At 43.5% G+C, this 15,793-nt stretch overlaps 1 protein-coding gene across 6 annotated transcripts in view; it reads left to right on the top strand.

Annotated features, from left to right (window-relative positions):
- UIMC1 (ubiquitin interaction motif containing 1) overlaps nucleotides 1–15,793 on the top strand; it is a 252,931-nt gene that overhangs the window by 223,080 nt on the left and 14,058 nt on the right. For 4 of the 6 annotated variants that reach the window (XM_073620479.1, XM_073620475.1, XM_073620476.1 and 1 more), the window contains exon 11: nucleotides 15,397–15,520. The exons of the other annotated variants lie outside the window; for them this stretch is intronic. In XM_073620479.1, the coding sequence (XP_073476580.1) occupies nucleotides 15,397–15,520 (124 nt within the window). The remainder of the gene's footprint in view (nucleotides 1–15,396; nucleotides 15,521–15,793) is intronic. 6 annotated transcript variants of the gene reach the window in all.

The raw sequence follows: 15,793 nt of genomic DNA, 5'->3' as shown, positions 1-15,793 counted from the left end.
GTCTTGTATACTGTTGATAATGGCTTTGCCAGATCTTCCTCTTTCCGGAGTGTTTAAGATATTTCACTCTTCGGTCCCCAAACTGTGCCCCAAAAGCGTGCCACCGCCCAACCGGCCCATAACGCTGGGTCTGGGAGAGAGTAAAAATGTGACAAATTTGGGTTCATCCAGAGCGGGGCCGAAGGCGTGACACCCAAATAACTAGGTGATTCTAGGGTAGTAGAAACCTCCCAGGCCCTGATGGTAGCTTTCATAGTAACAGTTAAAGGTAAACTTGATTTTGGGCCCCTGTAGAGGGCTAATCTTAGGCTCTCATATGATCCTAATAGTGCCGCCTCTAAAACCGTAGCTGAATCCCCATTATCCTCCGTCAGCCATCTCCTAGCAAACACCACCTGTCCGGCTAGATAATATTTTTTCCAGTCTGGAAGCGCCAAACCCCCCTGTCCCCATGGCTCTTGCAGGGTAGAAATACTTATATGAGGTGATTGTGGAGACCATATAAATGATCCTATTCCATTAAGCATGTCATAAAATGATTTTGGGATCCACATAGGAGAATGACGCAGAAAATATAATTTTACAGATAAAAATGTAATTTTTATCAGGCTAACCTTGCCCATCAGTGAAAAAGGCAATTTTTTCCAGACCTGAGTATTTTGTTTCAATCTAGTGACCAATGAGGAGAGGTTTAGTGTCATATAGTCATGAATATTATTTTCACACCCAAATAAGTGAAGGAGACCCACTGTAATGGTAAAGCATCATCTCTCTGTGCTAGTGCTCTGGGACCCACTGGCAAGATAGATGACTTGCTCCAGTTCACACGAAGGCCCGAAAAGGTGGCAAACTGGTCCATAATTACTAGGATGGCCTTAAGGGAGGCCCCTGGATCCCTGAGGAACAGAAGCAAGTCGTCCGCATACAGTGCTACACAATCCGTAACCGTCCCCATGTGGATTCCTTCTACCTCCGCAGATTGTCTCAATGCCCTAGCCATGGGTTCCATCATCAGGGCGAAGATAAAAGGGGACAGTGGACATCCCTGCCGGGTGCCCCTCCCAATAGTAAAAAATTCTGAGACCACTAAGCCCATTCGTATTGCCGTTTTTGGGACACTGTATAGCATCGCAATCCAACGATGGAATCCAGGACCAAAACCCATCGCCTCCAGGACCTTAAGCATGTAGTGCCAATCTACTGAGTCGAATGCTTTTTCAATGTCGATGGAGACAATGACCTTAGCTGGTGATTCAGAGACGTCCAGTTGGAGATGAGTGAATAATCTCCTTAGATTTGTGTCTGTTGACATTCCAGGCATGAAACCCGTCTGGTCAATGTCTACCACCGTTGAAATTACCTTAGCCACCCTTGATGCTAAAATCTTAGTAAGGATCTTTAGATCCATATTAAGTAAAGCTATAGGGCGATAAGAAGAACACTCTGTAGGATCTTTGCCCGGCTTCAGGAGGAGCACCATATAGGCCTCCATCATTGACTCCGGCAAAACTCCTTGTTCCCAACAATGTGTGTAAAGGTTGTTTACTCTAAGGGCCAATTGGGACCTAAAAGCCCTATAGAAGTCCACTGGAAACCCATCTGGGCCCGGCGCCTTCTGTGGAGGGAAAGCCAGCATAGCTGCCTCTATTTCTGATATTGAAATAGGATCATCCAAAAGAGTGGCATCTGTGTCCGACAATTTTGGCATAGAGAGGCTGCCCAGTAGATCATCCAATTCCAGAGAGTCATAGGTAGGGATGGGGGAGTATAATGATGAGTAAAATCTAACAAATTCCTGCAGGATTTCTCCCAGGCTAGTGAGCAAGGACCCACCCCCACCCCTCACTACAGGGATACTAACTGGTGTCCTCTGGTCAGCTACTAGGTTGGCCAGCAGCTTCCCATTTTTATCCCCCTCTGCAAACACAGTTTCAGACCTTTGCCTGATCTCATTATGAGCTAGGTTAGAGAAATGTAAAGTGACCAAACGTCTAGTTTCCAGTAGGGACTTATAATTTACTTCTGTGGGAGAGTCTGCATGAGTTTTTGCTTCTTCTCTTTGGCTAAAAGCATCTCTCCCTCCTGACTGCTATCCTTTTTTGCAGATTTAATTGCAGAGATGCACTCACCTCTCATCACCGCCTTAAAGGCATCCCACTCCACTGGGGGGACCGATGAACCTTCGTTCATCACCCAGTACGTATCCATGGCTTTGTGAATATGGTCGGTTACCTGGTCCTCTAGCAACCAGCTCGGTGATAGTTTCCACCCCCCTCTTCTCCCCCCTAGGGGGAAGCCGAGGGTAAGCATAAGCGGATTATGATCTGAGACTCCACCGGATATGTACTCTGACTCATATACATATTTCAGGAGAGAAGTATTCTCCGAACGCCAAATCAATTCTGGCTAATGATTTGTGTGTAGAGGACAAGTGGGAATAAGATGTGGCGTCCGGATGCTTCCACCTCCATATTTCAGTCATATCCGCCATGGTTGCCCAGGAGCGGAGGTCCACCGATGCTGGCCTAGCAGCATTCAAGGAGTCCAGCCCCTGGTCCAAAATAGCATTAAAATCTCCCATAAGAAGCAATGGAAAGTGTAGATACGGGCCAAAGTCACCATTAACCACTTCCCTACCCGGCCATAGTAAAATGATGTCCACAGCTGGGATCTCCCATCCTGGGTGGACGTCATATGGCGGCCTGGGCTTCCTGGCCGTCTAGGGGGCGCGTGCGCCCGCCGCATTGCTCGGGACCCGGTGCGTGTGCCCAGGGGCCGCGATGTCCGCCGGGCACCCGCGATTGCCCGTTAACCGGGCCGGACCGTGGATCTGTGTGTGTAAACACACAGATCCACGTCCTGTCAGTTGAGAGGAGACCGATCTGTGTTCCCAGTAAAGAGGAACACCGATCGGTCTCCTCCCCTTGTGCGTCCCCTCCCCCTACAGTTAGAATCACTCCCCTAGGAAACATTTAACTCCTTGTCTCCTCCTAGTGGTTAACCCCTTCCCTGCCTGTCACATTTATACAGTAATCAATGCAATTTTATAGCATTGATCGCTGTATAAATGTGAATGGCCCCAAAAACTGTGTCAAAAGTGTCCGATGTGTCCGCCATAATGTTGCAGTCACGAAAAAAAATTGCGATCGCCGCTATTACTAGTAAAAAAATAATTTTTTTTTAATGCCATAAATCTATCCCGTTTTTGTAGACGCTATAAATTTTGCGCAAACCAATCAATATACGCTTATTGCGATTTTTTTTTTTTTTTTTACCAAAAATATGTAGAAGAATACGTGTCGGCCGAAACTGAGGAAAACATTTGTTTTTTTAAAAGAAAATTGGGATATTTATTATAGCAAAAAGTAAAAAATACTGTGTTTTTTTTCAAAATTGTCGCTCTTCTTTTGTTTATAGCGCAAAAAATAACAACCGCAGAGGTGATCAAATACCACCAAAAGAAAGCTCTATTTGTGGGGAAAAAAGGACGTCAATTTTGTTTTAGTACATTGTCGCACGACCGCGCAATTGTCGTTTAAAGTGCGACAGCGCTGAAAACTAAAAATTGGTCTGGGAAGGAAGGGGGTGAAAATGCCCTGTATTGAACCGGTTAAATCATACAATAATTTGACCTGAAAGGGGGAGGTAAGTATATGCTCACCAGTAGGATTTTAGTGTTGAACAGTTCAATGAGAACTACCACATATCATCCTCCCGGGTCTGTGACCACCTGGTGGATCGTACTTGCATTTGCTTTGCTGATTAGAATAGAGACTCCACGTGCATATGAGGAGTACGTGGAGTGGAAAGCCCTCTGAATCCAGTGTTTGCGCAGTGACAGAATTTTACTACCCTCCATGTGAGTCTCTTGGAGGAGGATGATATGTGGTTTAACCTGCTTGAGGTATTGAAAAACTGTTGCTCTCTTGAATTTACTGTTCAAGCCCCTGATATTCCAGGACAGCACCTTAATCTTACTATCCATGGCATATGTTATAATAAACTAATAACCTCAAAATAATAAGAAAGCCAGGAGCAACAAAAGCATAGGTCTCACATGAGGACATAGAATCTTTCAGTAAATTATGTGCACAGCTAATAGAAATTGCATGGCATTGGTCAAAAAAACCCTCCCTTGCTGTTATACCAGAAACTACTGAACCATTGAAAAAAGGCCCTAACAGAACCCAAAAAAACAAAAACTTAAAAATTGTCCGGTATGCAGCTTGATCCCTGTAACCAACAAACCTGTAGGAGTTCAACCCTGTGAAACGATAGTTCGGCATAATAAGATGGATAAAGTTCAGTGACCTCCTTGGAAACTCCACCGGTAGTCCATGCAATAACAGTTTGCAGCTGACCATTCCTTGGTGAATGGGTACATTCAATCTGCTGGATGTGGGAAGGTAGTAGGAAGTTCAAATGGCTGTAGAGCCCAGCTTTTTTCACATAGTGTGCACTGTGGTAAAAGTGTTCCTTTACTAGTACATGCCCTCCGCAATGAGGGAAAGCTGTAGACTCTGCATAGCAACAAAAAAGAAAAAATCAAAGATTCCGCACAGCAAAAGTTCCAATCGGACCTTAGGCGATTTTGATGCAAAAAAAAAAAAAAAGAACCAGACATCAATAACTGTTAAACATCACACCAATGAAAAGGTACCTTGAGAGAGTGTTATCATGGGTTCTGATCCAGCCAGTCGCATGCATCTTGCGGTGTTTCAAAAAATTTAACTGCACCTTTGTATTGAACACGAAGTCGACTGGGATACAGCATGCTATAATTCTGCTCCTTTTCACAAAGCCGTCTTTTAACATCCGTAAATGAGCGACGCCTTCTCTGCGTTTCTGCTGAAAAATCGGGAAAAAAGCATAATGCGGGCATTTTCATATTTCAATTCCTTGTGTTTTCTCGCCTCAGCCGGCAACATATCTCTGTCCTTGTAATTGAGAAACCGGACAAGAAAAGGGCGAGGAGGGGCTCCTGAGGGTCTGGCACCTGTGGGGACTCTGTGCGCCCTTTCTGCCACGTATGTAGGAGGGAGATCGCCCAAAGCCAGTAAAGATTTGAAAAACTGCTCCGCAAACGTAGATGGGTTAGACCCCTCCGCCCCTTCAGGTAGCCCCACCACTCTTACATTATTTCTGCATTGGCGGTCTTCTGCGTCATCTGCTCTATGTTGAAGCGATCGAACCATATCCTTCAGTTCGGATATTTGTGAGCTGTGGGTGTGAGACGTGTCCTCCACTTCTGATATTCGGTCCTCCGCAGTCGTTAGCCTGCCCCTGATCTTGTCAAGATCGTGTCTAATAAGGTTACATTCTGATGCCAGGCAATCAATGCGACCCACAAGCTCTGTCTTTATAGCCGATGCCGCTTCCAGGATTGGGCCCGTTATGGCTTCCGTGTCCACCTCTATTTCTTGTGGCAAGTTCGGAGAGCCCTCCGGTGCCTTAGGAGTTGTATTTGATTGCTGCGCCATCTTAGTTGTCAGTGATTTGGCGCGCTGTGGAGCAGAGACTGAAACCAAGATGGCGTGGGAGGAGCTAGCCGCCATGCTGTCTTGAGAGCGGAGCTGTCTCTGACCTGACGGCGGCTGTGTATGTTGCTTATTCTGCTTCTTTGTTGCTGAGGAAGGCATCGCTGTGATCCCAGCCAGTTCCCCTATGTCAGGGGAACACTTTCAGACAGCGGCGGTTATGTAGCCAGCTGCAATCAGGATTAGTGTGCGGAGGTTAACCGGAGCTCCCAGAAGACACGTCCTGCCGCGATCACATCAGGCCATGCCCTCTCCAGTACACACTGTTTGACACAAGTTCATGATCACCAAGCTTATTTTTCAAACTTGCCTGTTCAGAATAGATCATGGTAAAAACAGGAGTAATCGCTGTTGTAGCGCATTATTACCCTTTGTGCTGTCCAATTGAATCAGAAGAGAAGCAAAGGCTTTAGTGGTGAGGTATCCTGTACAGCTCCTGGCAGTGGAGAATGATGAACATGGTGTGAGACATTTAAAAAGCTAATTGCTATTTCAGGGTCATAAAGATATTTACTCCCTTAAAACATTACATAGAGTTGTCCTTTAACGTTTTTCAGGCCGTGATCTCTACATTTTAGAAATGTGTTTTGTGTGGAGCACATCAAGGTTGGAGCGTTTAAGATACAAATCCAATAACTCTTCTAGATAACAGTTTTTCAATTCTAGACACAGGTGTCCCTAATTCACCCAGCATGACAAGCCTCATATGTGCTCACTTTTCGTGCTGTGTTCTGTTAATATATTGTTATGGCAGCCTCAAGGATTTTAATATACTTTTCTTCCTGCTGCTGACAGCGATACAGATAATATACACACAGATACACGTGGTTCACACCGCTTGTCAGTTTAATTTGCCTCAATGTATATATTGTGACAAATCACTGACATTCACCGTACAGCATTACAAAATTTAGATTCCATGGATTTTTCTTTTTTGCTGTCAGAGATATTAAAGCAGAACTTCCTATGTGGTCTACCTGCAAAAAAATTCTAATTTCCTTGTGTTTCACACACTTCAACTTCCCTGTGTAGATCCAAGAAACCGTTATTTAGCAAGCACCTTAAACATGTTAGGATAGCAGCTGCATGAAAAGCAGTAGAGCCTGATTATCTCCCAGTACTTGACCCTTCTACTCTTAGCCTAATTTTTAATGTAAAGTAAAAAAAAAAAATAGGCAATTGCACTAGTGGTACTGTAGTTATCGGCGTATAACACGCACTTTTTTCCCCTGCAAATCGGGGTGAAATTGTGTGCGTGTTATACGCCGATCCCTGCTACTCGGAGTGGAATAAGGGTGCCGCTGGATGACACAGAGCCACGATCTCCTGTGTATCCGGTGCTGTCGCACACAGTCCTGCCCCCCTGGCCCTGCTTTGGACCACTGCTCTGTCCATCATATGAGCTGGGCAGGACTGTGAGTGACTGAGCACCGGATACACAGGAGATCGCGAATCTGTGTCATCCAGCACTGGGGCAGCTGCAATCATCTGCAAAGGCGAGTCTGCAGATGTATACTAAACAGGGTGCAATCATGGACATGCTAGAGGCTGCAGATGAGCATGTTAAAGGCTGAAATAATGGGCACATTAGAGACTGCAGATGGGCATGTTAGAGGCTGCAATAATAGGCACATTAGAGGCTGCAGATGGACATAGATCAGGCTGCATTGATGGGCACTGGTGAGGCTGCAGAGCACTGACCCTTATTTTAAAATTTAAGGTTTTTTTCTGAAACTTCCCTCTTAAAGTTAAGGTGCGTGTTATACGCTGATAAATACGGTAATTTAAAAAAATTCTGATGATTTTTTAAGCTAAAGGTTTTGTTTTTTTGCATAGTTACATTGGTCCAGCTTGTATCAATGTATGTATGCATGTACCATACTTGCCCGATTCCTGTGGACGCTGGAAGTCTTTGTAGGAGGCAGCGTTACTACGGTAATTGACATGAGCTTCTGGGTCCCGTGCCGAGCAGCTGCCCTAATGCTCTGTAAATAATAAAGGGGTCACTTGCTCAGCTTGGGCACCATTTAGAGTGTTTCTCTTACAGAATACAAGCCATTCTCTGATTGGATGAGGTGGAGAATGTGACTTCAACGCTGGCCTCTCCACCTCGTCTAATGAGAGAACACTGTGTATTCATTGAAAAAATTAGAAAGTGTATTCTCAATGCCACTCATGCTGAGTGAGCCAACCCCTTCTTTTTACCATGCAGCAGGGCAGCCGTTCCACACAGGTTACAGAAGCTAGCAGTGCCTACTACAGTGATTTCCAGCAACCACGGGGATCAGACAGGTGTCACTCATCCATACTTGCATTGATCCAAGCTGGACCAATTTAACTATGCAGAAAAAGCCATACTAAACTTCAGCTTAAAATTAATAATATTTAACCACTTCAGCCCCGGACCATTTGGCAGCTCAATGACCGGAGGACTTTTTACAATTTGGCACTGCGATGCTTTAACTGGTAATTGCACGGTCATGCAATGTTGTACCCAAACGAAATTTGCATCCTTTTGTTCACACAAACAGAGCTTTCTTTTGATGGTATTAGATTGCCTCTGTGATTTTTATTTTGTTGCGATATAAACAGAAAAAGACCGAAAATTTTGAAAAAAAAATATTTTCTACTTTTTGTTATAAGAAAAATCCAATAAACTCAATTTTAGTATTTTAGTCATACGTTTAGGCCAAAATGTATTCAGCCACATGTCTTTGGTAAAAAAAATTGTCAAGCGTATATTTATTGGTTTTCCCAAAAGTTATAGTGTCTACTAACTAGGGTACATCTTGTGGAATTTAGGCAGCTTTTCGTTTGACTGCCTATCTCATTTCTTGAGGTGCTAAAATGGCAGGGCAGTTCAACACCCCCCCCCCCCCCCCAAATGACCCAATTTTGGAAAGTAGACACCCCAAGGAAATTGCTAAGAGGCATGTTAAGCTCATTGAATATTTTATTTTTTGTCCCAAAAGATTGAATGACGAAAAAAAAAAAAAAAAATTTGCACAAAGTTGTCACTATGATATATTGCTCACACATGCCATGGGAATATGTGGAATTACACCCCAAAATACATTCTGCTGCTTCTCCTTAGTATGGGGATACCACATGTGTGGGACTTTTTGGGAGCCTAGCCGCGTACGGGGCCCCCGAAAACCAATCACCGCCTTCAGGATTTCTAAGGGCGTAAATTTTTGATTTCACTATTCACTACCTATAACAGTTTTGAAGACCATAAAATGCCAAGATGGCACAACCCCCCCCCCCCCCCAAATGACTCAATTTTGGAAAATAGACACCCCAAGCTATTTGCTGAGAGGCATGTTGAGTATTTTGCAGCTCTCATTTGTTTTTGAAAATGAACAAAAAAAATAAAAATGTATTTTTTTTTCTTTTTTCAATATTCAAAACTTTGACAAAAAGCGAGATCTGCAAAATACTCACCATACCTCTCAGCAAATAGCTTGGGGTGTCTACTTTCCAAAATGGTTATTTGGGGGGGTTTGTGCCATCTGGGCATTCCATGGCCTCTGAAACTATGATAGGCAGTGAGGAGTGAAATCAAAAATTTACACCCTTAGAAAGCCTGAAAGCTTTGCTTGGTTTTTGGGGTCCCGTACGCGGCTAGGCTCCCAAAAAGTACTCGGGAGAAGCAACAGAATGTATTTTGGGGTGTAATTTCACATATTCCCATGGCATCTTTGAGCAATATATCATTTAGTAACAACTTTGTGCAAAAAAAATAAAAAGTGTCTTTTTCCCGCAACTTGTGTCAAAATATAAAATATTCCATGGACTCGACATGCCTCTCAGCAAATAACTTGGGGTGTCTACTTTCCAAAATGGGGTCATTTGGGGGGGGTTTGAACTGTCCTGGCATTTTATGCACAACATTTAGAAGCTTATGTCACACATCACTCACTCTTCTAACCACTTGAAGACAAAGCCCTTTCTGACACTTTTTGTTTACATAAAAAATAATTTTTTTTTTTTGCAAGAAAAATTATTTTAAACCCCCAAACATTATATATTTTTTTTAAAGCAAAGGCCCTACAGATTAAAATGGTGGTTGTTTGATTTTTTTTCACACAGTATTTGCGCAGCGATTTTTCAAATGCTTTTTTTTTTTTGAAAAAACACTTTTTTTTAATGCACTAAAATACACTATATTGCCCAAATGTTTGATGAAATAAAAAAGATGATCTTAGGCCGAGTACATGGATACCAAACACAACATGCTTTAAAATTGCGTACAAACGTACAGCGGCGACAAACTACATTTTTAAAAGCCTTTACAGGTTACCACTTTAGATTTACGGAGGAGGTCTACTGCTAAAATTACTGCCCTCGATCTGACCTTCACGGTGATACCTCACATGCATGGTGCAATTGCTGTTTACATATGACGCCAGACCGACACTTGCGTTCGCCTTTGCGCGAGAGCAGGGGGGGACAGGGTGCTTTTTTTTTTTTTTTTTTTTTTTTTTTTTTTTTATTTATTTTGCTTTTTTTATTTTATTTTTAAACTATTCCTTTCATTTTTTTTTTTTTATTGTTATCTTAGGGAATGTAAATATCCCCTATGATAGCAATAGGTAGTGACAGGTACTCTTTTTTGAAAAAATTGGGGTCTATTAGACCCTAGATCTCTCCTCTGCCCTCAAAGCATCTGACCACACCAAGATCGGTGCGATAAAATACTTTCCCAATGGCGCTGTTTATATCCGGCGAAATCTAAGTCATGAAATGCTCGTAGCTTCCGGTTTCTTAGGCCATAGAGATGATTGGAGCCGTTCTGGTCTCTAAACAGCTCTATGGTCAGCTGGCGGAACCACTGGCTGCATTCTCAGGTTCCCTGTTGGGACAGGAGAGCCAGAGAAAACCATGGAAGACGGTGGGAGGGGGGAACATTCCCTCCCACTGCTTGTAAAAGCAGTCTAGAGGCTAATTAGCTGCTAGGATTGCTTTTACATGAAAGCCGACCGCTGGCTGAAAAGAATGATACCAAGATGATAACTAAACCCGCAGGCATCATTCTGGTATAACCACTCAAAGTCCAGCAACATACCAGTACGTTGCTGGTCCTTGTTGGGCATATATTATAATCTTTTTTTCATGCAGCCTGTGGGCTCAACAATTAAGAGATTGATCGGTGTGTTTGCCCACCATTAGAATACCTCCCTTCATCCACCCACTTCTAATGATGTGAATACATGCACCATTTTGTTTTTAACTGTGGTGGTGAAATCACCTCCTACAGCGCTGGAGTCACGGCTTTATGTATCGTGGGAGCAAACACTGTTGCTGTCAAGATAAATAAATCCGCGCTGCTTCCGAATGGCGTACCTACTAAGCAAATGATGGTTAACAATAAAAAAAGTAACATTACAGTAAATTTTTTTTTTTTTTTTTTTTTTACACTTTTATTTGTAACTGTAACGGTTCGGTTCCAGGTTCGGGTCTCTCAAATGCGATGGCATCTTGGGAGACCCTGTGAAAGTGTGCCTAGTCTGTGCAATGCTGTACCCTACGCTAATACTCGTAGGGACTAGTGTATGATAGCGTTCAAAACATTCAGGATTGCAAATGCAAAGACCAGGATTGTCAGGACAGGAGGGACAAAAATAGCGGGTGTCACGCCTATATCCGTGCTTTCTACAGACACATTTTCTTTGGGGGGCTCGTTGGGTAAGAGTACTCTGGAAGACATATGAAAAATGCCTCTCATGCAGCCGGCTTTCTGCATTTGGATTGGGAAGGTGAGGTGGAGCTCCGTCTGGAAACAGAAGGGCTCTGACGATCTCTTCCTGGAATTTAGGGAAAGATCCAGTCCGTCCTGAAGCTCTGTATAGCACATGAGCGTTCAGCAAAGCCAATTGAAATAAGTATACAGACACTTTCTTGTACCAGCGTCTGGCCTTACGGGTAATTAGGTACGGCGCTAACAACTGGTCGTTGAGGTCCACCCCTCCCATATTGAGGTTATATTCGTGGACATAGCGGGGTTTCTCCACAACACCAGTCGCCATAGTAATTTGGCCCGTCGTGTCTGCATGAAGGGAGGAAAGAACTAAAACATTCTCATTATCCCTCCACTTCACAGCGAGCAAGTTATTACACTTCAAGCAGGCTCTCTCCCACAACCTAAGACAGGAATCTACAAGCCGCTGGGGAAAGCCCCGGCGATTAGATCGCACGGTGCCACATACTCCAATCTGATGATCAAACAAGTGATTAAAAAGTGGCACGCTCGTGTAATAATTGTCCACATACAAATGGTACCCTTTTCCGAATAAGGGTAACACCAAGTCCCACACAATCTTGCCAGCGCTCCCTATGTAGTCAGGGCAGTTTGTCAGCTCTACGTGACTATCTTTTCCCTCGTAAACCGTAAAACTACATGTATAGCCTGTGGCCCTGTCACAGAGCTTATACATCTTGACCCCGTATCTGGCACGCTTGCTGGGAAGATACTGTTTGAATGACAAGCGGCCAGAAAACTTAATCAGGGACTCATCAACGCAGACAACTTGATGGGGCGTAAACAAGTCTGCAAAACATTGGTTGAAGTGGTTTACGAGGGGCCAAATTTTGTAGAGCCAATCGTATCCAGGGTCTCTATGAGGGCGACAGAGTTCATTGTTGTTGAAGTGCATATACCGCAAAATCTGCTCGTATCGTGCCCTGGCCATGGAAGCAGAGAACACGGGCATATGATGAATTGGGTCAGTGGACAAATATGACCGCAAATCACTCTTTTTAGTTATGCCCATGTCAAAGGATAGGCCCAGAAAGGTCTTAAATTCATGAAACCATAATTGGTTTCCAATCTCTGGCAAGGGAGGACTGGGAATTAGCGGCGATGTATTGACCAGCATACAAATTGCTTTGGTCCACAATAGATCTATAGAGATCTTCGGTGAAAAACAGCGAATAAAAATCAAGTGACGTAAAATCAACTGTTTCCACCTGAATGCCGGGTTGGCCAGTGAATGGGGGGAGTACGGGTGCTGCAGAAGTGGTGGGCTCCCAATTAGGATTGGCAGATTCTGCAGGAAGGACACTATGGGCACGACGGCCTGTCTTTGTCTTCTTGGTGGCAGCGGGACACTACTTGTGCTTGCCACCTCACCATCTTGAACTGCACTTATGGGACTCGCCACTTCACCACGTGTTACTGCAGTGCTGGTTTGACTACGACCAGGGTGTACTAGGCCGCTGGTGCTTGCCAGTCCACCAGAAGGAATAGCGGCGCTAGTATTTCTCTGCTCCATACGAGAGCCCTGCGGTTCTTACACCTCAACAGCAGAAGAAGATTGGGGTCTGGTACCGCTGACCTTGGCAGGGACTGCAACTCCATTGTCAGAGCTATCTGTCGTGGAGCCGCTGTCGTCTACACAATAGTATTCTGAGCCTGAATCTGACAGATGAGTGGCTTCCTCTTCACTAACTGTCATGCTCAGAAACGTGTAGGCCTCTTCACTACTGTACCTTCGATTTGCCATTTTGGGCTCCAAATTTACTGGTACAGTAGTGAGACTCACAGGTAAAAAAGCTCCTAGGCTGTCAGCAACTATATCAAACGCTACCAAAGAAACTGTTAGCGATCACAGGGATTAGGCCTGACTCTGCAAAAGCAGCAGTTATGTGTGTTTAGTGTTTTGTAAGTGACAGTGATTGATCGATACTGCACTTGGGTGGGTTTGGCGGAGGGGCAAAACACAGGTGCTAGCAGGTATCTGTGCTGATCGCGCTAACACTGCGTTTTTGGGATCCCTAAACTGCTGGGCACACTAGTATAGATCAGATCAGATCAGATATTGATCCGTTCAAATACTTTACCACTAAGGGAAGTGTATGCTGTGTGCGTGGGTGTTAGCGGTACTGGCACTAATCTGAGGCTGCCTGGGGCGTCGCATACCCTACCTGAACCCATAATCTAACTGATATCAGCCGCCAGGCGATCAGGGGGTTAAACCTTTATTAGGTAATAAACGGCGAATGCCCTGACACTATAAAAATCATACTAACTAACCAGCGTCACCTGTAACAGTTATACAGGGGGTTAAAACCTTTATTAGGTAGTGTATGGGGGTACCTGACACTATAAAAAGCTGACGGTGAACCTAAATACTTACCTGACTAACTAGCGTCACCTGTGACACTAATACGGCGATCAGAAAAAAGATTGCTTAATGACACTGGCGACAAGCGAAGAAGGGGTTAACTGGGGGGTGATCAAGGGGTTAAACCTTTATTAAGGGAGGTAGGGGGGTACCCTAGACCTAAAGGGGCCTACCACTAACTGCCCTAACACTTATAACAGTCACAAATGACACCAATGCAGTAATCAGTAAAAAAAATAAAAACTGCTATTGGTGTCACTGTGACAGGGGGTGCAGGGAGAGTGATTTGTGTGCCTACGTGTTCTACTGTTAGTGTAGTGTTGGTGCAGCCCGCTGGGAGGCAGGGACGTACAGGTACGCCCATATGCCTGCCCGTGCCATTCTGCCCGACGTACATCGGCATGCGGTGGTCAGCAACTGGTTAAACACTTTAAATATTAGAAATTGCCTTTCATTTTTCAAATGGAGATGGGAAATATTTTTTTTCTTGTGTGCAGTTGTGGAATCTGTAATAAGGACTGAGTTGTTATCAGGCCATGATAGATTTTACATGCTGAATGATTTTTCAATATTTTTCTCAGTCATACATCTACATCAAAGCACATTTGTACTTAGGTAGGAGCATCTTTTCTGTATTTGCTGGTTACTTAGGCTGAAAAACACCAGGATGGTAGCGCAGCTAATGCTACATACTAATAATGGATCTTCTTCTTTCTGAGTGGTTTCCTGATTTCTGTTATAATCTAATTTTGCCATGAAAGGACACAAGTTTATGAACTGTGGCTTATGAATTGACTTTCAAGTAGTAATTATTCATGAGTTAACTCTTGCCGGTTTAGAATTAATACATGTTTCTAATAATGGCATTACAATTTATAGACTTGGAGAGAGATGTATGGTAAAGCATTAGGCTGAACAATTCCAACTCTTTCAAAAGGGATTTTATAGTGCTCTTTCTTACAAGTAAACATTCTACTTAAAATGCTTATTAAAGTAAACCTGGCCTGACCTAAAATGTTTCTAAGGTGGCAACAGTACATAAAATGTATGTCTGAAAAAAAAAAAACATCTTTGCAATACATGCACTTTTATCAGCGTTTTATTGCTTTAAAAACATTTCAAGTACCAAAAAATACATGTTGCGTCTACTAGAAATGTAGTTATCTTGTAACTTCATGAGCACTTTGTCTCAGCTGAACTAAAGTTGCAAGCATTTTTATTAGCCATGCCTATTTTTCGTGTGGAAATATGCATGTATTGCAATTGTTAGAAATTAGATATGATGGCAATTATAGATGTACTGCAATTATTTTTATTTTTTGCCCAGACATACACTTTAAGTGCTGCACATTGCAATGCACTCATATATCCGTGCTAGGTTTAAACTAAATCTCTGTGTGCCTTTTGACGCCCCTTGGATTCAAGGTCCAGGCTGTACGTGGGGCCTCAGCATCTGCTCAAGTCTAGAACAAGCACCGCCTCTTTCTGGCACGAAGTACCCACCCCCCATAATTCAGCTGTCAAATGCCAGAGACCCCTCTACCCACAGAACATCTGGCAATTGAATGGCAGCAGGGCCAGCAGTTGAAAATCTAGTCTGGGTTTAGGATCCACAGGGATCAACTTGAAGACTAAAACATGGAACTTACAGGCACCATGTCGCACACAAGATCAATTTATTGTCTCATGTGGGGTGTGTGGACTCATATTTTCCAATCTCTCTTCCTGGGTAGGCTTGAAAAATGCTATCTGTGTAAATCACTTGTTCCAATAAAAGATTATCAAACACATGTGGACAAATGTTTGCAATCTGCCGCACAGGAGACCCAGGGAACCCAGATGCTAAAGGGCTCTAAGGTAAGTGTGCGTACATCAGTGATTAGTAAATGGTAACTTTTAAACATTAAAATTGCATTTGGATTAATTAAAGTGATTTAATATGATAAGTTTAGCCAGAGTGGATTAAACAGTTTAGCAGATCGTTCAATGCTTCCAAATGTCTTAGATGCCGAATTTGGATAAAGAAATGAAGTTTCTGTTCCCCAAATTTAACTAATAGACCTGCAGTAATTTGTGAGAGCCTTTGCCTTTTCTTTACTAAAACTACCTATCACACTACAGTCGAGGGGA

The sequence above is a fragment of the Aquarana catesbeiana genome, linkage group LG03, assembly GCF_042186555.1.
Source record: "Aquarana catesbeiana isolate 2022-GZ linkage group LG03, ASM4218655v1, whole genome shotgun sequence".
NCBI lineage: Eukaryota > Metazoa > Chordata > Amphibia > Anura > Ranidae > Aquarana > Aquarana catesbeiana.
This window is presented reverse-complemented; position numbering and strand designations above follow the sequence as displayed.